The sequence below is a fragment of the Siphateles boraxobius genome, unplaced genomic scaffold (assembly GCF_051911475.1).
Source record: "Siphateles boraxobius isolate OS27281-9 unplaced genomic scaffold, OSU_SipBor_1 24, whole genome shotgun sequence".
Taxonomy (NCBI): Eukaryota; Metazoa; Chordata; class Actinopteri; order Cypriniformes; family Leuciscidae; genus Siphateles; species Siphateles boraxobius.
This window is the reverse complement of record NW_027508855.1, coordinates 5,821,333-5,848,760: the sequence shown is the minus strand read 5'-3', so window position 1 is coordinate 5,848,760 and position 27,428 is coordinate 5,821,333. Positions and strand designations below refer to the sequence as shown.

The 27,428-nt window shown below is 38.9% G+C and overlaps 2 protein-coding genes across 18 annotated transcripts in view; one reads left to right on the top strand and one right to left on the bottom strand.

The window, feature by feature from the left end:
* arvcfb (ARVCF delta catenin family member b) overlaps positions 1–24,180 on the bottom strand; it is a 236,940-nt gene extending 212,760 nt beyond the window's left edge. For 4 of the 15 annotated variants that reach the window (XM_077240963.1, XM_077240970.1, XM_077240966.1 and 1 more), the window contains exon 1: positions 23,899–24,114. Coding sequence is in view for 5 of the 15 variants with exons in the window: in XM_077240971.1 (XP_077097086.1) it covers positions 21,627–21,699 (73 nt within the window). In the remaining 10 variants the exon portion in view is untranslated. Of the gene's footprint in view, positions 1–21,565; positions 21,744–21,784; positions 21,857–22,822; positions 22,949–23,898 lie in introns of those variants that run through there. The other 11 variants (XM_077240971.1, XM_077240976.1, XM_077240973.1 and 8 more) reach the window with 11 other exon arrangements.
* The window catches only part of tango2 (transport and golgi organization 2 homolog (Drosophila)), a 49,081-nt gene continuing 24,643 nt past the window's right edge, over positions 2,991–27,428 (top strand). For 2 of the 3 annotated variants that reach the window (XM_077240994.1, XM_077240992.1), the window contains exons 1-2: positions 25,100–25,217; positions 26,380–26,492. In XM_077240994.1, the coding sequence (XP_077097109.1) occupies positions 26,437–26,492 (56 nt within the window). In that variant the 5' untranslated portion in view covers positions 25,100–25,217; positions 26,380–26,436. Of the gene's footprint in view, positions 3,122–25,099; positions 25,218–26,379; positions 26,493–27,428 lie in introns of those variants that run through there. The other variant, XM_077240993.1, reaches the window with a different exon arrangement.

Genomic DNA, 27,428 nt, shown 5'->3' with positions numbered 1-27,428 from the left:
AGAGAGAGAGAGAGAGAGAGAGAGAGAGAGAGAGAGAGAGAGAGTATTGCCATGTAAACCAACTACTTTCACAGATCAGATTCAAAAATACCTTACATACATGCACAGTGTAGGACAAATTATTCCCATTTAAATTTAGCAACATGAGAAGAAAGTTTTCCAGGCATATTTTCAGATATGTTAGAAAAGCAAACACTGCAGTTACACACTGGGGTGTAATGCTAAGCAACTTAGTCAGCTGACTCTGTGGTTATGGCAACATTAGCACTATATAAATGATGATCTTTCTATCATAAACCTTATTATAAATCGGTCTTTCATTGTGGTTGTTCCTTATTTGTTTTTCTCCTGCTCCAACTGATTCACTGTTCTGTTCATTGTCCCTCCATCTCGCCCTACCCGCTCCCTTCTCTACCCAGCTTTGTGAGTTTAAGTTAGAAAGCTTCTTTTGGGAAGCTTTCCCAAACCATCCTTCACCCGTACTGGGAGTAAACTGAGCTTTGTTGCCCTAAGACTTGTGAATTGGCTACTGGCCTTTGGAACAGATAGAACAGAAAAGTGAAGAGATTATCCTGGCCGTAAAACAATATTTCTCTCAATAATGCCAGGAGAATGAGTTCACACTAGGGCTGACTTTTACATAATGCAAAAGCTAGGAGCTAGATGCAGGATTCACAAGTCGTGCTACAATCGATGGTCCTGCATTTATATTATTAACAAATAAAACATTTCTTAAAGGAACAGTTCAGCCAAACATAAAAAAAATCTGTCATTATTTACTCACCTTTACTTCGTCCTAAAGCCATATTTTTTTCAAAGGAGCTCAAATGATTTTTTCAAATATTTCTGTTTTCCATGGACAAAAAATATAACACAAGTTTGGAACAACATGAGGAAGATTAAATAATGACAGACTTTTCAAATAAGATTTTTCCAATACAAATATAACTGCTTCAGATATAAGAGTATTATATTTGTTCCTATACTGACACACTTGCAAGACTATAAACAATGTCCTAGATGTGTCCAGTATATGTACTCCTGTGCACAAAAAAGACTGATGGCAGACTATGTTATGATTCATGGTCTGAATCTTCACACATGGGCATATATAGTGTTCCTCCATTCTAATTTAGCATGCCTCAGTAAAAGTCACAATGCATTTCATCAGTGCTGAAGTAACAGACTTTTAGTTGGTTTGGCAGTAAATAAGGAAAACAGTATGCAAATGAACCAGACAGGATTTGGCTAAAATATTTGACATTGGGAACATGGTCAGCTTGACAGAAGCTTAAAAAATCTTGCAACTCCAGACAGCAAGAGTCATTTCCTGTGGCTGCATGACAGATGAGCTCTCTAACCTGCTCTCTGAGTCTTCTATAGATGTGCATTTCTTTCTATATGCACATCTGTCTTTTAGTGAAGGGTGATACCACCTTCTTTTCAATCTGATATCAAGCACCATCAAGGCCAATATCAAACTATCAACTGCCAGTATTAAAATAAAATAAAAATTATGATTTATAAGGATCAAATTGATAATTGCCACTGAACATTAAAAAAACATTGACATTAAATAGACCTAAAACTGCAAATGATCATTTTTGTCTCTCCATTTCTTAACAACAATTATAGAACATGTGCACTCATTTAATATCATTAATATCAAGTCTAAAGTTAAATCAAACACCATACAAACCCATTAGTCTATGATAAAATGTCACATTTCATCCACAATTCAGTCAGATCATCAACTTTATGATCTACTTCCACTCACCAGAATTTATAGTTGAGTTCTGCAGAAACAAGACAATTAGACTCTAATCTAATTAGACTCTAATCTGCGGTCGCCCTACAGGTTGGAAGCGGAATTGTCCATAACCGCTTTCGTAAATAATTTAGCCTACAGCAGCCTACTGAAACGATTTTGGAAACATTATTTTGAGGTAAAATATCTGACTTAGTGTTGCTTTAAGTAACTCCATCATTTCAATAGGTATCAAACTTTTTCCTGAATATGGATGTCTTTTTATAATTTCATTTACCTACACTACTGTTCGAAGTTTGTCAGTAAAATACAGTCAAGATTAAATCAACATATTAGAAAGACTTCTGGCCACTGAAAATGGATTCCATCACAGGAATAAATTATATTTTAAATATAAAAAGAAAACAGTTATTTAAAATTGCAATGATATTTCACAATATTACTGTTTTTACTGAATTTCTGATGAAAAAAATATTTTGAACAGTAGTGTATATTGTGATTATGATTCAGTGTTTTATCTGATATATTTTTGTGTTAATTGAATCCTTGTTTAGCCAAGCAAAAATTCAATTCAACATTTAGCTAGGTAGTCAGATAATGTTTCTTTTCTCTGTAATGACCTCTGGCAGGCACCGCTCTCTCAGTTTCTGTGACAGCTTGTGCTTTTCAGCATTTATGTTTGTGTTCAGATGAGTGGAAGGACAAATAGTTGCTCAACCATTTGCTAATTAACCTTATTTTCACTTTAAAGATTATAATACTCATAAACTGTCATGCTGCATGAAAACGAACTCCTTAATAATTAAAAAAGAATAAACACTTAAGATCAAAGTTTTCATCTGAGAAACCTCTAAATGAAACATCACTATCTTAAGTACCAATATTTCAAGATTGCACTGTCCCAGTCCTGCCAGGTTTACACCGTCAGCACACACTGTCCTGTAGTGGGAAATTCACAATCACAAATGTGACGCCTCTATATCCAGTCGTCCACTAGTATTCATGTCCAGCTGGTCCAGCGTTCTTCATTTCCCCCTCTCCTCAGCACACACTGGACCAGGCTTCAGAGTTTGCCAAGGAAACCGGTACATGCATAAAGACACAGTGATAAGAAAGCTGGCAGTTCATCCTGCCACATCCAGCCTCTGACAGAGGCTTCCTTTCATTTCCTGCCCAGTCTTAAGCATTAGCAGAAAAGCATTTATCTGACAGCTTCTTTATGAGACCATTCAGCCAAACCTGCATGTAGCTCAGCAATCCTGTCTCCTGCTAAAAGACTTCAATGGGCATCAAGAGCTCTTCATGTCCCTGCAATACAGTGGGAAGCCACAGATCCAACAGGGGAGTGATACGGTAAACATCCTTTCATTAAAAATTGCTTTCTGCAATTATTGATTTAATGTGAGACAGGCAATGTTCAGACCTTCACTAGATGCATTTTTAAGAAAAGAGAGGCTGCAATAAGATGTTACAGTTAAAATAATGTTTTGTTTGTGCACTATGCAAGGGAGGGGGACCAAAGACAAGCAAAATATCCTGGTCATTAGGACTAGACGCAAAAAAAAAAAAGATTTTTTGATTCGTTTTTTAAAATGTGGTCGATTCAATATCGATTCTCAAAAACCACAAATCTATATTTTTTCCTATATATATTTCCACAAAATTTGAACAACTTTGTCGCTGCAGGTCACCAGTGGCTGGCAGTGAGGTTGCTAGTGGACGTTCCCACTACTGCATGCCTATGTTTGTAAGTGACATTCACGGATGTTACTCCATATTGTAGAACAAATCAGTTTTCTTGTCGCTACAAACAAACATTTCGGAAAGAAAAGTCTAAATATAAATGGAATCAGTACATAAAAGGCATAATAAAGATGAACGAGAAACAAATAGTGCTCTTTGCCATCGCGGCTATTTAACTGCAGCAAACGAAAAAATGCTGGTCAATCTGGGTTCACGACAATCTGAGTCAGCCTGGCAAGTACCACCGTATGTACAAAATGAGCTTCTCATTCTTGCCTCGGTCGGACTCGGCACTGAAGTGTGACGGATCATGTGCGTTCCACTGACTTCACTCCTATCGGTTGCTGCTCCCAAAACTCGCTCTTCATTTGCATAAAGTTGAATATGGGATCAATATCCCGCCAAATGTATTGCGGCCACAGATCTAATAAGTAATATAATAAGCGTGAATCAAAAAATAACAAGCATGAATAAAAACTTTAAACAAATTAAAAAAATATTTTTCACAAAACTTTAACTTGTGTTTGTAAGGCCGTCTAGCTCGATCCAATGGCGGTAATCGAATTAGCGGTGAAGGTCTTTGCGTGTTACTGTCTTTTCTCGCTGCAAAGTATTTTTGGTTAAATGCAATACATTTTCTCATATGTATTTTCTCGTTATTTCATCCGACTCCATAAATGAAAAGGCTTTAATGATATCTGTGCATCATTAAATGTGAGCGAATGTTTTACTATTCTTTTAAACTCTTGAATGAAAATAATGTCAAAGTCAATTAGAATAATCAAATGTCACAATTTAATATGTCAGGTAAATGTAGCATTATGATTTCATAATCAATTCAAGGAAAATCAATGCAAAACATCAAATGCTCTAGAATAAAGAGGAAAAAGTTTACCCGACAGGAAATGCGTGAGGCTGAGAGTCTCGCAACTCTCAGCCTCACGGGCCCATCTCAAATATAGAAAAGGCCAGAGTTCTCGCTGCGTTTCATTATATACCCAGACCTCATTTCAAATCTAAATCATCTACCGTGGAAATTTACCTGTAAGTCACCATTTGCTAGCAGTGGAAAATTAGAATTCAGTCGAATGGTCAGAAGGTGTTAACTCAAAGACACACCCTCCAGTGTGGAAGATGTTTCTAAACTTCCTAAGAACTTTATTACCTTTTGGTTTACTTCTTTGGGAATGAGACATTTGTACCAGTCGCACCGAGACATTTCAAATAATACCAAATATGTCTAAAACTCGATGATAATCATTCACATCAAACCATTTAGATTCTTGTGTGAGTTTGGGCGATCTCTGCCAGGATGAAGAATGGGGGAGAGAAATGTAGATTAGGATGAGGGAGGTGAGACCTTCGTCTCAAGTGCATGAGGGGGAGTTCAAATGTTAATTTCCTTTGTTTTCTCAGAGAGTGGCCCTCTCTTAAAGTCCTTCCAGTTTTTCCAGTCTTACATGTTCATGCTTTCTTTAAAATTATGTTTTCCTTGGTTTTATAACTCTTTACTTTGCGCTCTCTTTCATTTTCTGCTCATAATTAATTTTTTTGTACGCTTGTGCTGTTTTTCTCTTCGCTCTTCTTTCCATGTTCTGCGCTTGCTCTTCCAAATGTTGCAGTTTGAGTTTCATGTAAATTAGGGCGGGCTTAAGCGTCACCATTGGTCAACTAGTTCTAGATTGACAGCTCCATCTCTAGCCAATCAATCGAAGAGGGGAGTTGACGTCACTCCAATGCGACTCACGCTACTGATGCTAACTCGTACAGGGGAAGACAACAGTTTATTTTAAACTTTACAAGGACTTTTAAGAAGTAAAGCTATCTGAACTCTGGACATATAGCCTACAAATAATTAAATTCCTCTTTTTTGAGATAGCCTACATTTTAATGAGCACACTGGTAATTGGTGTTAAACAATACTTGGCTGATGATGTTAATATGCTAGGCAGCTCTAAAACATCATGCAGTTTTGAAAAACTATATTTCTTTGCAAAAATTAAGTTAAAAACGGCCATTTTACCCGTCTGAAGAATTTAGGACTTTGACCTTTCAACGCTACACACAGCCTATCTTATATATATATATATATATATATATATATATATATATATATATATTATTTAGTTCCATTAAAGACAAGGCATACAGTGCAAAAAGTACGAGACAAATACAAAGGCATTTGTGGTACAGTTCAGAGTATGTAAAACAAAGAACAAAGACAACTAAAATTTAAAATAAACATTTAGCCTTTGTAAAAGGAAAAAAAAAACGCACAGCCTACCTGGTGATCTGTTACAGTTAAATATGCCATCCTCAAATATTTTCTTAATTGTTGTTGTTAAGCGATCATATAGCCTAGGTAGCCTGGTAAATTAATTCAAGACTCAAGACTTAATTAAAACACTGTTGTGTGGCTCGGAGATCGACGCTCACAGTGCAAGGTCCAGAAGTAAGGCCAGGGCTTTAAAGGTGAATATGATGGATCGTAAGACAGGCACAACTGTCAACTGACGACACAACAGGTCGCCGTCGTTAGGGTGACGATTTAACGATAACGAATCGCCAGGTAGACGGAACAGGTCGAGTTGCAGGCACACACACAGTTTAACGGTGTCCTGCCACGGAAAGATTTTTGCCAGCTGAGCTGATGGTTATCTTCACCTGTAGCTACGAGAGAACATCAGTAGCGCGAGTCGCATTGGAGTGACATCAACTCCCCGCTTCGATTGATTGGCTAGAGATGGAGCTGTCAATCTAGAACTAGTTGACCAATGGTGACGCTTAAGCCCGCCCTAATTTACATGAAACTCAAACTGCAACATTTGGAATGCACACAAAATATTATATTTTGTTCCGTGGCCGCATACATTTGGCGGGATATTGATCCCATAGTTGAACATTCAGTATCTCAACTTTTTCGCCTCATTGGACACGCCCCATCCAGTCGCCAACAGTCACTGTCGCTAGTGTCACCGGAAATCGCCCGCTCTCCATTGAAATGAATGGTATCGTGTCGCTTTGTCACTGGTCGTGTGAACGCAGCTTCACTGTCCCGATCGGACCAGTGCTGCATGGTCACGAAAGTTTAGCATTTGTTTATTATTTTCAAGCCTTGCCAATTTAACAGTGTAGATTTGAAAATAATGCTTTTCCCCATTATTGATGAATCAGGGAAGCTACACCAGATATTTTTGCCAGGAGATCTCTTATTTATTATGTTATACATGTATCAGACACATATGAGAGAAACAGGCATAAAAGAATAAGGCTACAGTACATAGGGATGGGAATTGATACGATTTTATCAGTATAAATGCCACTGACGATTCTGCATATCGATCCGATTCTTTAACGATTCTCTTATCGATTCCTGTTAGCACTGTGTGGAAAATAGTCATATGCTTTTTCAGCAAAAAAAAAGAAAAAAAGTTATTTTATTTGTTTTTAAGCTTACCCTTGAGTAAGGAAACTGTACTTTTTATGTAATAAATGGAACTTTATTGTAAAGTGTTACCGAGATTAGTTATACACCGATTCAGATGTCTGGTGAGTTCAGTGTTGGAAAGATCAGACGTTTTAACCATTCATTAAATTAAACGGTTCAAATTAGTCATTAGTTTGCGAATTGGACGTGTCATGCGCGTTGTGTGATTATCCCAGCAGTTAGGACATGGACATACCACAAGATTTGTGTCAACAAAGAAAACATTTCATCACTGGATCGTTTTTTTTTCCCCGTTTCTTTAAAGGGTTGTTTTATGTTAGCTGAATGTGCGGAACGCTTTTCAGAGAAGATAAGGTAACTTATTTTAGCACAATTCACAACCAGCGGTAATTCAGGAAAACAAAATCTCCAAATGCTCCACATGAAACTTTGGTCTTCCGACCTTTTAACAGTGTCGATTTATTTTGGTTAATATGTGTGAGGGAGAGAGAGCAAGACAGCGCTTAGTGTGGAGATGGTGAAGTCTTGTTTACACTTTCGCCTGGTTCTGAAGTGAGTGTGCGCGCACAACCGGGTCTCTCTCTCTCTCTCTGCTCGTTCTCTCAGTTAAAGGTACAATATGCAAGAGTTGTTTGCCGCTAGAGGGCGCTACATTCCAAACAACAACAACGGCGTAGCTTGATGACGATGTGAAGGAGCGTGGAATGATGGGAACTGTCGTTTTAAACTCCACCGTGGAGGTAAATCAGTCAGACGGGAATCGAAAAATCATATTCATGGATGAGTTTTTTTTTTTATAATGAAATGCTTTTTGTGGCGAGGGTGGTGTGGTTCAGCGTGGTCTGTAATGGGAGAAAGAAGAGACAAGCGGGAAGTAGGTCAAGTGCAGATGACGAACACCTGTGTCTTATTGCAGTGATCGGCGTGGAGAGAGCGCTTATAAGCCGCGCGCTGGAACGAGAGAGAGAGACTGGAGAGAAAATTTGACGCAGAGAAAGAAAACAGGTGGATCCGAGCTCTCATTTTTGAACTGTTTGGTGCCATCGCGGTTGCCACGGTGAATGCGCGTTGTATGCGACTTTTGTTTGTTTTGTTTTATTTTAATAAAGTACGAGTCCCAGTCACGCAGACCCCTGTCTTCTTCCTTCATGACTCTAGAACCTCATCACACTTTTATTTAATTAAAATGAATTAACCGCAAGAAAAGTAAGGTTTAATACTAAATTGGTTTTCATAGATGTTACTGTATGTCGAATTCATTATTGTGATAATGCTGTGCAGTTTTACGTGTTCTAAACAATTGTTGTAAAAGTACATTCGAACATACCCACATCATTTGCCAAAATACTGATTAATCTTTATGTATAACACATGCTATATTTATTTACATGACCATAAACATCAGACGTGATAAACAATGTCAATAAACTAAACACAAATCTAAAGCAATAATACTTCCCTTACATAAACATAACTATTAACGAGTGCTACATTTGGAAAATATAAAATTAAGCATGCTTTGTCGACAGAACCAGCTGCAATTGGTAAAGTATAACTGTGTTCCGTAACGACTGCACGAAACAAGCTAACGTTTGTAGCTTGATAGACGCTACTGTCGCTACAACTACAACTTCCGCATTTGTCAAGGACTCCACGCTGTACGAGCGGAAACCGAGGGTAACTGGGATATGACGCAATTGACTGGCGACTCCCAGCTCCCCCCTGCTGTAACGCCCCGTGTCCTTGGTTAAAATCGCAATTTTCTCATGAGTTAAAAATAGTTGGAAACATTTGGGATATTGTAAGTAATCAACTTAACAAAATATATAACACTGGCCTTGAGATTATGGGATATTGTAATGCAAAATTCTTACATATTGTAGCTTTAAACGTGCTCTGTCACAAGCGCAGCAGTTCATCTACATTACTCACCGGTCAAATAAGACTTTGGCGGGAGAAAAATTCGCTTTGGCGGGTGCATAAAAAATTCAATGCAGGAAAAACCCTGTTATTGCAAACAGGAAACGGGCATAATTTGTCTCGTTTAGTAAAATAAAGCCAAGTTTTAGATCATCTTTTCCCCTCCATGATTACCTTCTCTGCTCAAATAGCTTGGACGTTGCGCTATGGTGCCCGATAAAGGACAAAAGGGAAAGTTGTGAGTTTCCGGTCTGTATATTATGGCTGGGACTCGGAGCAGGAGCAGGAGCATCGATAAGAGGAATCGTTAACTTTGAGGGCATACAATATTGATGGATCGTAAAACTTAGTACCGGTTCTCGAGTGGAACAGCTTCTCGATTCCCATCCCTAACAGTACATGAGATGTGGTCTTCATTTCAGATTTCTCTGTTCCCCATTTCTCTATCCCCTACCCCATCATGCCAGCTGTAATGGTAATGCCTCTATGTTTCTCTGGGGTGGTACAGTAAGGGTTGAGCTTATATACACCAGTGAGGGACTTAGTTACAACTTCCTTGTAAGGTAGCAAAACATGCTGCATATGTTATGTTTAAAAAGGAACGTATACCTCATGTATACACATGGTACAATCCACTTTCCAAATTAAGAAACTATCCCTCGGTGTATACATTTGTGGTACATTTGCATCAGTTGAAAAACATTCCTTTCCTTGTAAATAACATGCCAACTGTACACATTTGATGTGTCATCATCATTAGAACATCTTTGCTCAGTGAACATGTTGCACCCCACACATACCTCTTAGCAAAATATATAACTCTCCTAGCTCCCCTCCCTGTTTCTAAAATATGATCCTTAAACACGTGTCCATGCAATCTATAGTATAACATTTTAGTCTTCAAAGTGCAATAGAGAACTCTATCGCATTGTGTGAGAAGTTTTGTGTGCGCACCTCCGCACACATCCGAAGCTCCAAACAGAAAGCTCAGAAAGCATGCAAATAAAAAAATGTATTCTCTTTCATATCTTGTGCCTGAACTGACAAATTCAAACAAATGGATCTCAAAATGGCCGTCTTGGCACGTATCAAAGTAACTATTGACGGTTATGGCTTAAAGTGAACATAAACTGTAAAGAAAACAATGCATGTGCATCAGTATATTGGATCCTTGCATTAATTTTTAAGCAGCCTAATATTCCTGCTGCTGTCTGTTTTTAATGTTAATCAAACTATAAAAGACAAAGAAATCAATTACCGCTCTTCACTGAAAAACTTTTGTTACTTTAAGAAGGATTAATTTTTATTTAATTTATATAGTGAAGATTATATGGAGTGTTATTTTACATTTGATTACTTTATTCAATTTCTGTACCAGACAGCTTCTGTTAGACCTACCAGAAAAACCTGAAAACCACTGATTATTTAATTTGAATGTATCAAATTAATGTTGTAGTTTGATTATTTGTTCTTTTTTATTAATGACTGTTTACTTGTCTTTAATAATCTTCGAAATTTATATTAGTTAGTAGTTTTAGCTGTGGTATTGAAATTGTTAAATTTCAGCCGTATCTAAAATGTTGGTGTCAATTTTAAAAATACAAGGATACATGGGTCAAAAACAACAAAAACAATAACTTTTTTATACATTTATTACTTTTTTGTGGTGGGGCGAGTGAAAATTGAATCATTGAATAGAAAATCTTGAATTGAATTGAGATCTTGTGAATCGGGACATCTGTATTGACACCTGGCCATAGTGATATGATCACATGGTCATATCATCATGAGAAATCAAATTCTTACACTTTCAAAACTTCAATGCAAAGAAAACTATTGTGCCAATTGCGTCGCAAAAACTCCTCCAGTCCAAACTTGACATTGTTTAAACTAAGGCCTATAGTGTGTATAACAGCTCCTTTCACGAATACAGTCTTTACAAAAATACCATAGACGTAAGAAGTTTGCTTTAGGGAAATCATATAGCTCTGTCGGAGTTGTTTACGGTAAGTTCCGCTGCTTTTACATTTTTTTTCCATGGAAACATGCGCTAGACGGACTAGTAATGTTACAACTTCTGATAAAAGTAAATTGACAGAACTGATTTACCAGTAAAAAGACAGAACATCGTTGCTTGTGTGAACATTTGTGTATTTACCTGAAAAGTTTTTCTGGTAATTTTCTGGTATTTTACTGGGATTGCTATGTGAATCTGTAGGGGCTAACTGTGCAAACTTTGTTCGCTCAACTCACACATGTGCCTTGAACACTTGGGGCTTAACCTGCAAATGCAACTTGTTATGGACCTCCACAAATTTCTGGCTGTAGAAATTGGCTAAAGTCTATTCAGTGTTTAAAATCTTTTCCCACATATTCGGAGATAAGAATTAATGAGGAAGTCAAGAATTAAGGAAGATACCAATAAGGAAATGGCACCTCAAGTCTATTTATTTAAACAAGGCCCCCTGATCATTTCAGACTTTTTAGGCTCATTTTAGTGTCGATCGTTCCATGAACCAGTCACAGGCTTTTCATAGAAAGGCCATCTATATTTGACCAAACTGCAAACCTCCAGACCATGAGAGCTGGTGTTTGAAATGTATTCAAAATAAAGTCTTAGCTAATCCCCAGCAATTCTGGCACGGCTGTGGTGAGTTGGAGAGCGTGTGGCTTTGCAATGTTGAGCAGAGTGTTTTCAGGGCACTGCTAATTAAACAAACCTTTCCAAAAAGTAATTTCTCACATCATAATTGAATTTGGTACTCAAGGAGGAGGAGAAACAAGCTCTAAATAATGATAAAACTTGAAAACATGAAAGTAAGTTTTGACTAATTATTGGCCAGATATCCAAATGGCACACCATTGGGAGCACTCTGCCTATCTCAGCTCAGAGAGAAGATCCATGTCAGGGAGGGCAGAGATCAGGCGTGCCACACTGGGGCTCTGGGTCATGCTCCAACAAAGCAGTCTGGATCATTAGGACATTCCTTTCCCACAGCCTCTCCTCAAACAGACAACGCATACAAACATCATTAACAAAAAGACAATTTCTCTCAACTCAAAGAAGGGTGCCACATCAAAGTTTGGTTTAAGGGTTCAAAAATTCATTCTTGAAATAAAAGGTTTTGCAGGCAACATAAGCAAATATATAATTATATGATAAAATATGTTTTGCTTCAATCTAGAATTGCACAATATCAATCAATCATATTTTAATCGTGATCATGATTTTTAGCTGGTTATTTATTTTATTTCCTTTGACATTCCAGTTATCTTGCATTGGTAACAAGCTGTCATGCTTGCGGTTGCCAGATGTCAAGAGTTTAAATGCCCCAGTCAAAGCGTTTCTCTTAAATGGATTTATTTTCAGCCCAGTGTTTCACTTCCCAATGTTTCTGCGCAACATGGCAACCATGTGCATGCACTTTCTCCACACTGAAGGGAAAATAAAACACCAGCAAACATGTACACATTGGAGTTTAGCAATCTTCTCTAATGTGGCATTTTGCTAAAATAAAAGCGTAATACAACCAGTCGGTTTTCTTTCACACAGAGCCATTTATAAGAGCGCAAATAAATCTGCAAGCAAACCTCAGTGATTACTTCTGAAGATAAATCTCTAGACTACAAAGACTCAATAGAAATTCATTTTTAATAGAAAAAGCTCAACATAATTTGGAATTGTTAATATTAGGAATTTCACTGGTTTATTTTTGAAGAGATGTAGCAGGTTTTATAATTTAAAGAGTGTTCATTTACCAGATAAATAATACATCAGGAAACTAGTTGAGGTAAAGTTAATTTTCTCTGGATTTGTGCTTATGGAAATGCAATAATTCTGATAAAATGTAAAAAGAAATTTCTAAAATGACAATGATTAATCGTGATAATAATTTTTGCGCAAAATCATCAAGATGGTTATCGGTTTTATCATGTAGACCTAAAACTATGAACTAATAAATGATCATTCCAAACATCACCTATCCTGAAATATCAGCACTTTGCACAAATATGCCACTCTGCAGGTGCCCTCTCTGGTATAGCCTGGTGAATAACATCAGCTATTTAGTTCCTGTCCTGAGGCACACAGTGCAGTGTTTAACCTCCCTGGATGTTCCAGTGATTACAATTAAGCAGCTCTTATCAAGCCAGGGTTAATCCACACACACCATGACATCCACCACAGGACAAGTCCCACCAGCCTGCTTGGACGCTGTCACTGGAACAGGGTCAAGTATGACAGGAAGAGTCTCCTCAGCCAAGTAGGATGTGAAGCGAGTGACGGGAGAAAGGGTTGGGAAATGAGAAGAGCATTGGGAAATGACTGGAAATTTCCACCAGATCACATTTTCATAAATCAAGCCCTTGTCCCAGCACAGTGCAGAGCAGAAGGGATTGGGAAAAAAGGATTAGTTGGGTGCAGTCCAAACACAGGAGTTAAAATGTTATCCAATATCATTCATACGAGAACTTGAGGACAGATGGATGGTGACTTTGCTGTGCAAGAGCAGAACTGTGAAGCTGGGGAAGTCTAAAATGACAATGCTATTCAGAACAGAATTCTTTTGAATAGACAATAAATTACCTGCAATATCAAATGATTGATTAATGCATTTTTAAAGAATCTCTCTGTATCATCTCATAGCTTCACAGCAAGACACCACTGAGTCAATAAATTACATAATCAGATTATTGTCAAATAACGCCCACCATCATATTTAGTTCAAGAGAGGTAAAGGCATTTTGCGCTATGGAGGGAAGGTCCATGGTGAAAAACAATAATCTGAAGCATGTACTGTTAACCACCTGTTCATTGGTAACATTTAAGTGCATCAAATGAAAGTCGCTTCCTATCACTCAACAGTTAACGAGGGACATTTTATTTGTATTTGTTCAGAAAGAACAATCTGAACATCTTAACTTACACTGTGCCACAGATTAAAGATAAAGTGTGTAATTTTTCTATATTTTCTCCTGTACCCACTTGACTTAATATTCAGAAACTCTAGTAAGTACCTATACCATTTATGTCCTGCCCAGTGCCTACATTACAACTCCAATGCTGCAAGTTTGTGTATAATTATTTGCTTGACCAACTGAAAATGGGGAAATGTTGGGAAACTTGTTTTAAAAAAATCATAACTTCGGGTGACATTACTTGCAAAAAAAACAAAACACACACTTTAGCTTTAAACATTGTAAATATCTGCATCTCTGCTCTACACACGACATGGAAAACAATTCACAAGTCTGTAAAAGGGCAACTACTCCATATACAGTGCTTAGCATAAGTGAACACACCCATGTTAAAGTTGACTAAAAAGAGGAATAAAAATTCTTCTTTTGGAAATTGATCTTAATGCCTTAATTTAAAAAATGAGGAAAAATGCAACCTTTAAGTTTAAGGACACCAATTTTCTTTGTGAATGAATAATGTATCGTAAATAAAATAGTGTTCTTCCTTAAAATACAGGGTGCATGAGTCAGGACACCCCTATGTTAAATTCCCATAGAGCCAGGCAGATTTTTATTTTTAAAGCCCAGTTATTTCATGGATCCAGGATACTATGCATCCTGATAAAGTTTGGCCTATGGAATTAAAACTATCCCCACATCATCACATACCCTTCACCATACCTAGAGTTTGGCATGGTTTTATTTCAGTTAGCCTAATAGCTGGTTTGATTTTTATTGAGAGATGATCTTATGGAAAGTACCCCATGACAATCTCTAGGTATGGTGAAGGGTATGTGATGGTCGAGGCGGGTTTAGACTTCTGGCCCCCTTGAGGAAGCGCACGACTAGGTCGTTTCTTCTCAGTGATTGCCCAGCCACGTGAGCGTGAAATGCTGCTATGGCCGCCACATATACTTTGAGCGTGGAGAGGGTGCGACCCGCGTCCAAAAGCTCTTGTAGAAAGGAAAGTACCCTTGTTACTCCACATCAGTAGGGGTCCAGGTTCCGCGCTGTCCACCAGCTGGAGAACACTGACCATTTTAGAGGCATAAAGATGCCTGGTTGAAGGAGCTCTCGCGTCATTAATGGTATTTAGCACCTTATCCAAAAAGTTACCGGATACCCATTGAGGGGCCATACATGGAGGGCCCACAGGTCGGGACGGTGATGCCAGATCATCCCGTTTCGCCTGCGTGAGGAGCAGTATCTCCTCAGCAGTATCGGCCATGGGGCTGATTCCAGCAGCTGTCAACTCGGAGAACCATGACTGGTTCTTCCAGAGCGGGGCTACCAAGAGCACTGCACACTTGCTCTCTCTGATCCATACGATGACCTGAGGTAGTATTGTGACCGGCGGGAATGCGTACAGCGGGCGGCGTGGCTAGTTCTGGGCCAGCGCGTCCCTGTCTTTGGAGAAAAATGTTTGTTAACGAGCGTTGTCTTCTGAGGTGAAGAGGTTGACCTCTGCCTCGCCGAAGATGCTCCATATCATCTGAACCATTTGCAGGTGAAGAGACCATTCCCCTGTGAGAACATTGTCTCTGGATAGCATATCCGCACCCTGGTTCAGAATGCCTGGCACAGAATGCCTGGCACGTGTGCCGCTCTTAGCAAGCGCAGGTTGAGCTGAGCCCTTAGCAAGAGGTGTTTGGCCATGTAGTGCAGGTTGCTCGACCGCCTTTGAGATTTATATAGGAAACCATGTTGTCCAACCGGACCAAGACGTGGTGACCTTTTATGTATGGGAGAAAAGCTTTTAGTGATAGAGCGACTGCTCTCATCTCTAGACAATTTATGTGTAGGCACCTCTCCGGGCTCGACCAAAGGCTAGAGATTGGCCTGCCCTCGTATAGGGCCCCCCAACCTCTGTTGGAAGCATCTGTCGAGATCACTTTCCTCCTCGAAATCACACCCATACTCACGCCGGATTGATACCAGTCGGCTGCTTTCCAAGGAGCCAGGGCTCTGACACAGTCGTGGTTCACTTTGATGCGTAAGTGGCCAGATCGCCACGCATGAGCTGGTACACAGGTTTTTAACCAGTGCTGGAGAGGACGCATATACAGTAGACCCAACTGGACATCTGATGATGCTGAGGCCATGAGGTCTAACATCCTCTGAAATCTCTTGAGAGGAGCGCAAGTGCCTGCTCTGAATGATGCCGCTAGACACGGAATGGCAAGCGCGCGCTCTGACGTCAACCACGTTCTCATCTGTATAGACTTTATGACTATTCCCAGAAATTATATACTCTGGCTGGGAGACAGTGCGTTTTTTGAAGCATTGATACTGAAACCTAGGCATTCTAGATGGCTGAGGAGCCAGGATCTGTGAGTTATTAACTGTGCCTCCGATTGGGCTATCACCAGCCAATCGTCGAGGTAGTTCAACACTTGCACTCCCCGTTGTCTCAGGCGGGGGAGAGAGCTGCGTCCATGCACTTCATTAACGTACTAGGTGCTTGGGATAACCCGAATGGTAGGACTGTGTAATGCTAAGTTTGCCCCTCGAATGGCGAATCTCAAGAATGGCCTGTGATGGGGTGCAATCTGAATTTGAAAGTAAGCATCTTTCCGATCCACTGAAAAAAACCAGTCCCCCGGGCGAATCTCAAAAGGATTTGTTTGGTTGTCAGCATTCTAAACGGGCGCGTCAAAAGCGCTTTGTTTAGGTTTCTGAGATCTAAGATGGGCCTGAGACCACCATCTCTCTTTGGAACGAGGAAATATCGACTGTGAAAGCCTGACTTGCTTAGTGATAAAGGGACTGGGTCTACAGCCTCTTTCACTAACAGTATTGACATTTTGGTGCGAAGGACGTGAGCTGCGTCGCTTCTCACCGATGTCTCGACCACAGCTTTCTAGCAGGGCTCTGTGAGCAAACTGTAGTGAGTAGCCTCGTTTGTTGGCGCCCCTGAAGGAATCATTCGTCCAGCCTGCTGTGCGTGGGCTCCTTGGGCGAAGACCACTTGAGCCCGAGGTCTTCAACGGCCTTAGTAAGCACAAGGAGAAGCTCTGCGCCAAAGCTGGTTCTCACATCGTTCGCGCTGGCTTATGTTGAGGCCGCGGGGTCAGTCACGGAGCCCACCCATTCCTCGCATTCGGATGCAGTGAGAGAAACACTGTCATCCTTCTCATCTTCCTCGTCTGATCCACCAAAAGAGACAAGACCGGCCGCTTGCTGAGAGGGGCGCTGGTCCGCCTGAGTAGATAGGACTGGCTTCAGTGTTTCTCTGGAAGAGAGCGAGGCACGCGGGGGACTGGGCCGGTTGTGTGCTCGCTCGTGTTTATCCACTCTGGCATCCTCTGTGCACGGCGCTTTTTCTTGCACGGCTCGATCAGAGGAAAAGGTGTAGCGGGTGGCGCGGGATCGTCGTGGGCGAAGGTAGCCAGACGAGAACGCAGGCTGGAGAACGCCATTTCATCACATTTCGGGCAGCCACCCTTAGCGAGTGCAGCTTCCGAGTGGTCACGGCCCAGACAGGAAGCGCAGAGGATGTGACGATGTGACGATCCCGAAGAGAGGGCCTTTGCACAAGGCGCAGGAGACCCGAGGCATTTGAAACAACGCCTAGAAATTATTCTTTAAGAAAAGTAAGTCGCAACGGCGAACACACCATTTGCTTGGTATAGGATATTGCGCGCTGGATGGCACAGCAGAACAGCAGGCTGAAAGCGGCATCCAGTTGAAAACCAGAAAGCCACCATCCTTAGAACTGCTCAGCAGGTGTCTGTTTCGCTGAAGGCTTTTCGACGGCGGGCGATGCTTCTCATCCGGAGGTCAGCAAAGTGAAACTTGCTTAAGGAGATTAAATCTGAATTCTATGGCGAAATGGGGGCTTATGTTGCTATAAGCCACGCCCATTCTGGGAGGCTCTGACGCACGCGGACGCGAAGCATTCTGATTGGTTCGCGCATCCTAGCCGACTCGCCATAGGTTGGTGCAGTTGCCGCAGCACAGCCAATGATCAGGCGCTCAGCTGTATATCTGCTGTGCAGCTGTATGTATGATGTGCAGCTGCACTGCGCTTTAAAAAAATTGCTTCAATATTCTTGAAAAAAGGAGTTTTGCCATTGCGTAAGCTAACTTATGCCTTTCCAAAGGGAACTATTATTATTTTAAAAAATGTACACAGTTGAACTGACAAAATCTTAAAACAGCCTACTTAACTATTGCATGAGCAATGAAAACTTGTTTTAAAGACGTAGAAGCAAATTGTATGCCCACACCATTCCTCAAAGCTGAAGTAGGCCTGACATTTGTTAGACCTTCTCAATCCAACAAACAGTCCCACAGCAGCACAGACAAAAGAAATGTGTGCTCTACATACCAATTTCCTGCTCCCCGGAAATGTGTAGTGTACAAATCCTTTTACATGATTTATCAGTTGATAAACCTAGAATAATGTTATTTAGGACAAAAAAACACTGATGCTCTGCTCTGAAATGCCACCAAAAAAGGCTATTTATCAGGAAGGATTATTCAGAGCAGGTGCCACAAACTGTGCCAAGGAGAATCAGTATCGCCCAGTGGTTGATTTTTGCAGCATACCAAATGGCCTGAGGGAGACGGGGGCAAGCAGAGCTATCAAGCAGGTGTGTGCCCATAAAGAGTCATTCACCCTCACAGGGAAACCTCTCACTGTCCCTTTTCATCCAATGGCCGTTTCGCTCAAAGATAATCAAACAACCCGACAAAACTGTTCACTGTTATCATACCGGATCACGATGTATATATAACAAGTAATTGTTAGGTATGATTATTGCCACAGCTATGATTTGCTTACATTTTGGCACATTTCCCATCAGTGTTTGGATACATAAACAGCTACAAAACGTTAACACATTTTAATATGACTGCAAAGTGCAAACCAACACTATTAATTGGCTTTGTTCAGACATGAAGCATTTTATATATATATATATATATATATATATATATATATAATTTGTAAGATTTCTTTTTACAAATAAGACAATTTTTTGCTGCCATACAACATTTTTATGAAATCAAATTTTTTTTTTATTGTAACATCACGGTCTAAACGGCCAGATAAGTTTAAAGAAGCCGTTTGTTTAACCATTCAAAGTACGATGCAATATTGTTCTGGGCTGTAAGAATACACCCTTTCTTTGCTCACTGTGTAACATTCACTGTGTAGTGAAGTAAATAGTGAACTAGTCAGTGGTTTAAGACACAGTACGCATGACGGCATGAGTGTGCAAAATGCCTACATCAATTATGTTCTCTCGTGCATCTTGTGATTTCAGCATTGTGGAGGTGAGATGTCAAGATAAACATGAGCAGTTTTCCTCAGAATCGTGCTGACACTTACATCATTACTATAGCAACCAATGCAGACACACCAGGTATAGACTAAACTACACTACATCTGAACAAGTGAATCAAATCATATGTAAAATGACAGTAAGGACCATCAGAACCAAAGATCGGATTTGAAAACCAAAATGGATTTGTGTGCACTGTGAACAAAGCCTTAGTGTATGAGTGTACATCACAGAACCAGCCCTAAATTGAGATTCATTCAAAGAAAAGCTTACATAATGAAGACACTTCATTAACATGAAATTACTCTTGAGTTCCAGGCAGGAGGCACTGAGGAATTTACATTCCATAGTTATTGTTCCAAAGAACAGGAGCCTTACAGTCAAGGCCAAGACAATCATGAAAAAAAGAGATGGTGAGAGAAAAATAGAAGCTTTAGAGACTACCCATCAAAGTAGCTCAAACTCTAAAACTTTATAATGATTTCCATATTCTACAAGAGAGATATGAAAAGTTGATAAAAATAAAAAATAATCCACACAATCCCTCTCATTATATGGACCCCAAAGGCAACTGACCCCCCCAGGCTAAATAAAACATAGATATAGATGTCTCTGCAACATACTATACACTAAACAGAGGACATAAGTAAATTAATATTAACTAGTGTAAAGTGCCCATGCAAAATCATTTTTTGTGTGCGTTTTTAGTAATTGTTGGTTTGGTGTGTTTGAGTGCTCATTGTTAAAATTAAACAGCAAAAGTTCAGTGACATTTTAATTTGTGCATGGTAGAAAGCAAATACTGATACTGACATGTCATACAACTAAATATGGAAAATTGAACTACACGTCGCAGGGAGCAGGCTACACAGTGAACTCCGAGAAAACGCTACACTTGAGCAAACAGTTTGTGAATAGGTTACAACAAATGATGGCCGTGAAAGAGACTGTGAACGCATTTAATAGGATATGTTTAGTTGGTGAATAGCATAGGCTACTATTAAACAGTAGCGATAACATTAAGCGCACCAGAATTAAATACAATATTCAGAAGTAAACAGTGTAGCGGACTTACAGATATAGTTAACATCCACACAAATGAATAAGCGTGACGATTCAGGGATCAGGCTACACAATGAACTCCGAAAAAACGCTACGCTTGAGCAAACAGTTTATGAATAGGCAACTACAAATTATGGCCATGAATAAAATATAATAATCAGAGTAGCTGACTTAATGTTTAGCTGACAGAGTGTTTGTCAGAATGTTTATTTTTAAACCACAACCCTCTAATGTCAGAATGTTTATTTTTAAACCACAACCTTTTACCGATATATTTAACAATATCTTTTCCATTTCTAATCCATACTACCTCAAACTTGGCACTGCACTTACTCGTGCCCGTAACAAGACACTTGTCAAGTTTCAAATCCATCGGACTAACGGTTCAAGAGATAGCCTATGCGAATAACAGATACACAGACATACAGACAGGCAGACGTTCCAGTAATTTATAGATAGACTAGTGCAATGCCCGTGCAAAATATGTTTTTGTGTGTTTTTAGTAATTGTTGGTTTGGTATGTTTGAGTTGCTGAATAGCCTAGGCTACTATTACACAGGAGCCTAAACTCTGAGAAAACGATAACGTTAAGCGCACCAGAATAAAACATAATATTCAGAATTAAAGTGTAGCTGACTTACAGATTCAGATAACATCCAAAAATGAATAAGCGCGACGATTCAGACAGTTTGTGAATAGGCTACTACAAATGATGGCCGTAAATAAAATATAATATTCAGATATTTTTAAACCACAACCCTCTAATGTCAGAATGTTTATTTTGGGGAGTGGCCACTCAGTGTGCAGTGTGAAACAGAGTGGCCAGCGGCTACAGCGGCAAAAGCCAATATGTGCTTCTTTTACCGATATATTTTGCAATTCTAATCCAAACAACGTCAAACTTGGCTCTGCACTTACTCGTGCCCGTAGCAAGACACCTGTCAAGTTTGAAATCCATCGGACTAACGGTTTGAAAAATATGCGAATAACAGACACACACACACAGACAGACGTTTCTGTAATTTATAGATAGATAGATATTTATTAAAAACTAACATTAAATTACTCTTCTTTCACATTATACAGCCTATATATATATTAGTAATATACCCCTAAAATATACATAGGCTGTATTAATGTATATATACACACACACTTATATAATGAATTCAAGTGTTTCAATTGTAATTGTAAATTTTAAGCAGCAAAACAATTTTCACATTGACAGTCAATTTATAACAACGAACTATCGCATAGGAACCACAATTGAGTAGAACTAAGCTGCTGGACCCTCACCTATTTATCACTTTGTTTATTTGAGCCAAATTTCTTGTCCTTATAGTGCCCTAAAATTACTGATAGTTAAAATTCCCTACTCACTTCCTGACGAATACCCTGTGAAGTCCACTTCGCAGGAAGCTACCAGCCAATGGGAACATACCTTGAGGGTCATCCTGTCTTCTCTGTACAAGAGCCCTTTTTGCAGACTCAAGCTCAGCTCTGTCAGCTCTCATCCATCTGACTGAAGCAACATCACAATGTGATGAACTGCAAAATGCTGAAGAGCAATAAAAACATAAGCATATGCTCCCCACTGACCTGCTTTGCAACACTGTTTTGTTGCTTTATGAAGCTCTATAAATGCACCAAAGTCTCTCCTGATGCAAGAAGCAGCAAAACAAATGTGACAGCCTCCATCCTTGAATTACATTAAAACGTTTTCAAAAACATGAACGACTTATTTAAATTATAAAATGGAACAAAGGGTAGCTCTTTGCATAGATCTGAAATTCTCCTGACAAGCAAAGCTGCTCAATGTGCCATGAATGACAGCACTGCCTAATTTAACAAGCTCCCAACTCAACTGGGGTAAAATAGTTTTTAAAGAACAGGAAAATTTAAATAGATCACAAAATTGTGTTAACATGTTATCAATATGACACTGAGCCTTGTCAATAAAACAGTAGGCCTACAGCTAGTAAAGTGAATGTCAAGTTAAGAATTAATTAGCTAACATGCAAAGTTGCACATATACATCACACTAACTAACTAAAGGATGAAGGGATAATGAATACGAGGCTTGATCACTCCCCAACTAGTCTGATGATTTGAACATTGATTATTACACGAAAGCATCTCCAAAAAATGAACATAAAATATAACCTTATAATTGATAATGGCAGTTATTTGTATTACTTCATACGACACAGCAAATGCACATCACATCTCACTCCAGCTGTCTTTTCACATTGCATTTAACCCTTTTAAAAATAAACGATATATTTCGAATCACAGCCATTTTCAGCTGACGAACGATAAAAAAAACATGTACAGCCAATCAAAATTCACCGGACTTTAAAGCGCGCGCTGCAATTGTGTTCACAGAGAATATAAGTTACACGTCCGTTGGTGTGGACGCTATTATTTATTATAGTTACCGTATTGTTCTTGTTGTGAACAACAGACCTTAACACTGGGTTTTGAACCAAGACTTTCGTTTTTAATCATTTGAGTTAACTTAGCATCGGATAAATAATAACCGTCAAAGGTAACTATAACTTGTTACAGAGTGAAATATTTCGATTACACGGAGTTGTTAAACATCAGCCACCTAATCATAAACTTAGCATCGCTTACCTCATTAAAACATTTTCGGTTTGAACTGTAGCAGAAACTTCCAAACGCTGTTTAGATTCAGCGTCTACATTTCACACTTTATCAAAGAAGCGCTTACTAAAACAGGTCGCGCGAACGTCAGATATGTTCGTCCAATCAATGTTACTGACCTCATGATTATGCTAATAAGAACGTTACTGTTTACAAATTCACAGTAGCCTACAGTGTGAAATTTTAAAACTTAATTAGGCTACCCACCATGATTATTTACTAATGCAGGCTAAAGTTTGGGCAGTGTGGGCACACCCCCACCCCCAGTGTGGATTATATCATTTATAATTTACGATACTTTGATAATGGTTTAGGCCTATTCGAATACATTAAAATAAAAAGCCGTTCTAAAAGATCGTTACTACTCGATGCATAAAATAGAACAGAAAAATCCTTCTATTAGAATTGTATCTTTGCTACACCTGAAATCGCGCCATATGCACTGACACCAGGAATCCCCTTTCTCTGACAAATGCCAAAAGCCCAGTAGCCTTGAAATGTAATTCAGTTCTCATGAGTAACCAAACCACCAGAAACAATTTATTAATATCTGTTCGCATAATTCAAAATAATTCCCTTTAATTTGATCCTCTGGGTGTGAGAACACTGAAAAACGCTCCTTCGTGCATCACAATCATAATAAAAACCGAGCAAGATCGAATTAAAGGGCTGCATTTCACGAGTGCGCGTGTTACTATCAAGCATGATGACGCGCTGCCTCAAAACAACGAAGACAAATATCCTACCAATTGTAGCCAAGTGATACATCTTCAAATTATTTAAAGTAAACTATCACGAATTCACAATGAGATATCTGCAAACGCACAAAAACAAAAATGTATGTAATGTTTCTGCAATTAGAGCCGAGCAACTGCTCAAAGATTTATAGTCAATAGCCTACGCGAATCGCTCGATCAGAGATAGCCTACGCGTACACGCGAATTGAGTAGTACATAACCTATAGGGTTTGTGAAATAAGTTATAATATCGAGTTTAAATGATCACAGATAACGAATATTGCTGCGCCAAAGAATGAGTAATCTTACCTGTCTCCTCTCTGAGTGAGTTGTGTAGGGACAGCAGCACCAGCAGCAGCAGTTCAACTTGTCAACAGTATCAGCGGATGATTCCACGGTTAGCTTCACGCATCTCCGCGAGAAAACTCACTGCGTACTTTTTCGAATCAGCCGTGTTATTCAAAGGATATGTCTCATCGTAAATTTAAAAATTGGACGTGCCACGATGCTTTCCATCTAGACAACAAAAACCCTGTCAGTGTTATTGGATTCTTCCGAGGCTGGCTTTGCACACTACTACAACAGTACAGCGCAATATCTCTCTGATACAGACTCTACAGAGATAGTGCAACGTGTTTTAAAAAGACAAATCTGCAAAAATAAACAAATAAATATATATAAATAAAGATAGATAGAAATTACGAAATGTCAATGAACAACAATAAAATGTGCAAATAAATAAATCTCATAGGTCAAACATAAGCTTTACACAGTTTAGTGCTGATCTGTGATTTTTTGTTTGTGTGTATTAATTACCTAATTTAGGTTATTTATTACTTGCTATAATCTAAAATAATAATTATTTAATTTATTCCGATTTCCAGTTTGATAATGGGGGGAGGTCAGTTTATTCCTATTGGTTGCCAGAGCCCAGAGCCATGTAATGCCAGCGCCACCAACAAATACACGGACCACACCGAGGAGGCACTTTCAATTTCATTAACAATATAATAAAGAGTTTCAGTAGCCTACTATTTGAAATGTCCTAATAAAATCTCGATTTCAGTCTTTGGGGAAAATGTAAATTGTCCCTATTTTCCTGCAATTGTTAAATCGCTGTCAAAATATTTAATCACATATTGATTAATAATGCTAAACAAGTGTTTTAGAATTCATGACCAAAAACAATGTAAACTTTGTTATTCTTGTTCAGATATAATAATATTTGAATATAAATTTTATACGTTCAACATACCATTTAAATGAATATTAAATAATTCAATAATATGTGAATGTTTAATAAACAACTTAATATGGAAATAGAATAGAATAGATTCTATTCTCATAAAATCATAAAAACATTTTTTACAGTTGACAACAAGAGAGCTCGATTAGAATTCTGATCAGTTATGTTTTTATGTTTATGTTTTAAAAGCTAAATAAAAGTCTGTGGGCGGGGTCCAGTCCTCAGTTTTAGGTCTAGTTTCAGCCAATCAAAACGTAATCCTCTGCTGACGTCAAAGCGAGGTTGGTTTAGCCCTTTGTACAGTGAAGAATTAGCCTGTGCTCAAAGTTAGCTTTCCGAGTAGCGGCACAATCGATTGTGATCATTAACAACACATGGATCCGTAAGTGGCATAATATCTGTTATAAACCAAAGAGAAAACAAACCCAAATGTTTTTTCGTTATTGCTCGCTGTCTTCAAGTTATCCGACCAGTTAGCAAGCGTTTTATGCTAATTTACTGCTAGCCTGCTGTCAGATCAGCCTCTCTCAGTTGACATAACCCTGACATTAAACCTACAGGATCATTATCAGTGAATAAAGCACACTGTGGAACAAAGACAGCAGTTATCTGTCTAACGTAATACGTTTATACACCTAATAATAATAATAGTATCTTAAAACGCATAACGTTATTGTTACTTACTCTGAACTCGAACTGTCAGAATATAGCTAACTTACCAGAAAGAAATTGAATGATTCGATTTATCCTGTTAATGTTTTTTTCATGTATACGGTGTTCATAAAACAGATGTTCAGGGTCAGGATTCTATTATAATGATTACTTTCACATTAAAACAAATGTGAATTTCATGTCTTCATTGCTGTTCAGCACAATATGTCTTGTAAGACAGGTAGGAGACAATGATTGTAGTGTTATCATGTGGTCTGATATATATTTATAGCTGCACTATCGGTCTAATCGATACCAGTTTCATTTTATTTATCTTCAGATTGAGGTTTTGTAAGATTTAAGTAAGAATTGTTGATGGAATAGTGTTTGTGTGATTGAAACCCTCCAAGGCTTTCCTCTGGCTTACTAGTTTACTTTTGTCTCCTTTTTATTCAAAATCCATTGGCTCCGTCTGAAATCGCACACTCTCTTGAATAGTTACTTATTTTGAATAAGTAATTACTTCACAACTGCTAAAAAAAATAATTCCCTATAGTATGAATGTGTGTAGTATGAATGTAATCTGGATGTACTGTACTACATTCGCCATCTTGTCATTGTCATGTGACCTACCAGTGTCAGTTGTGTCGCTTCACTGCCATTCATAAATCCTCTTAGGTGTCCTCATGGCATAGTAAAGTGTCCATCATATGCGCACAATTCATTCTTGTCGGAAGAAGTAGGTCATTCGGGTACTTTTTGTCTACTCTTTTATACTGTTAATTCAGACATACTTCTTCTATCACATACAGTTTTTCGCTTACTAAATAGTAGGGAAGTGTGTGATTTGGATGCAGCCATTGTCTCATTCTCTCTTCCATCTCTTCCACTAGCACCAAGCAGCTCTGACCTCACTGTGATTGAAAACTCCTGCCATCAGTGACCTCCTCATGTGCATCATCTTCCTGAAGTTTGACCCTCGGCCTGCATCCAAAAATGCCTACAGGTAGTGTAGGTACCTTTTCCCAGAAGCTTTACTGTGTATGTGTTAGGGATATTCTGCAAATAGGGGTATGAAAAGTTCTTGCACATGTGTATGGGAACAAGGTGTTGTTTTCTTACTGACAAAAAAAACAAACAGATTGTATACATTTTTAAAATAGTATAAAGTGTTCAGGTACATCTAAATCAAAGTTAAAATGGTTGGCCCATATTTCAGATTTTAAAGGTGCACTTGATACCGTCCATTGGATGCTGAATCATGCAAAGCAAACGTTTTCAGTTACCCATGACCAGAGTTGGGTATAAAGCGTTACAAAGTAACGCGTTACTGTATTCTAATTACTTTTCGCGGTAACGCAGTAATGTAACTCATTACATTTTAAATTTATGTAATTTGATTACAGTTACTGGTGTCAATAAAATTAAGTTACTTGCGTTACAAATGTATTGTTAAGAAAAAAATATTTAGTAAAATGCCTTTCTAATCACGTTTGGCCGGCTGCGTCAGCATGCGCTTTAATGAATTACCGGAGAACGCGCTTCATGAGGCACACACACAAGCAGCGCTACACGGTTTGGACCACAGTCTGGCCGTTTCTCAATAGTAGCCTACGCAAACTTCGGACTTGCGTCCTTGGTAGTTCAGACTTGCCAAGTTCGACTCAGGAGAACGAACTCCCGAGGACGAGAGGGCGCGAGTCCGGTTATTCTGCAAACGGAACCGCGGTGTTCTTGATCGCGTCACTCAGCACGCTCTGGCTACTCTGGTTATCTCTTTATGTAGCTATATTTCAGGCAACAATTAAACGAAATATGGTATAAAGTACAACTCTGCCTCTTTTCGTCAACAATAAAACAAAATATGTTATAAAACACAACTCTGCCTCTTTTCATTTAAAAAATCGTATACATATTAGGCTAATGGCCACACAAATGTGCG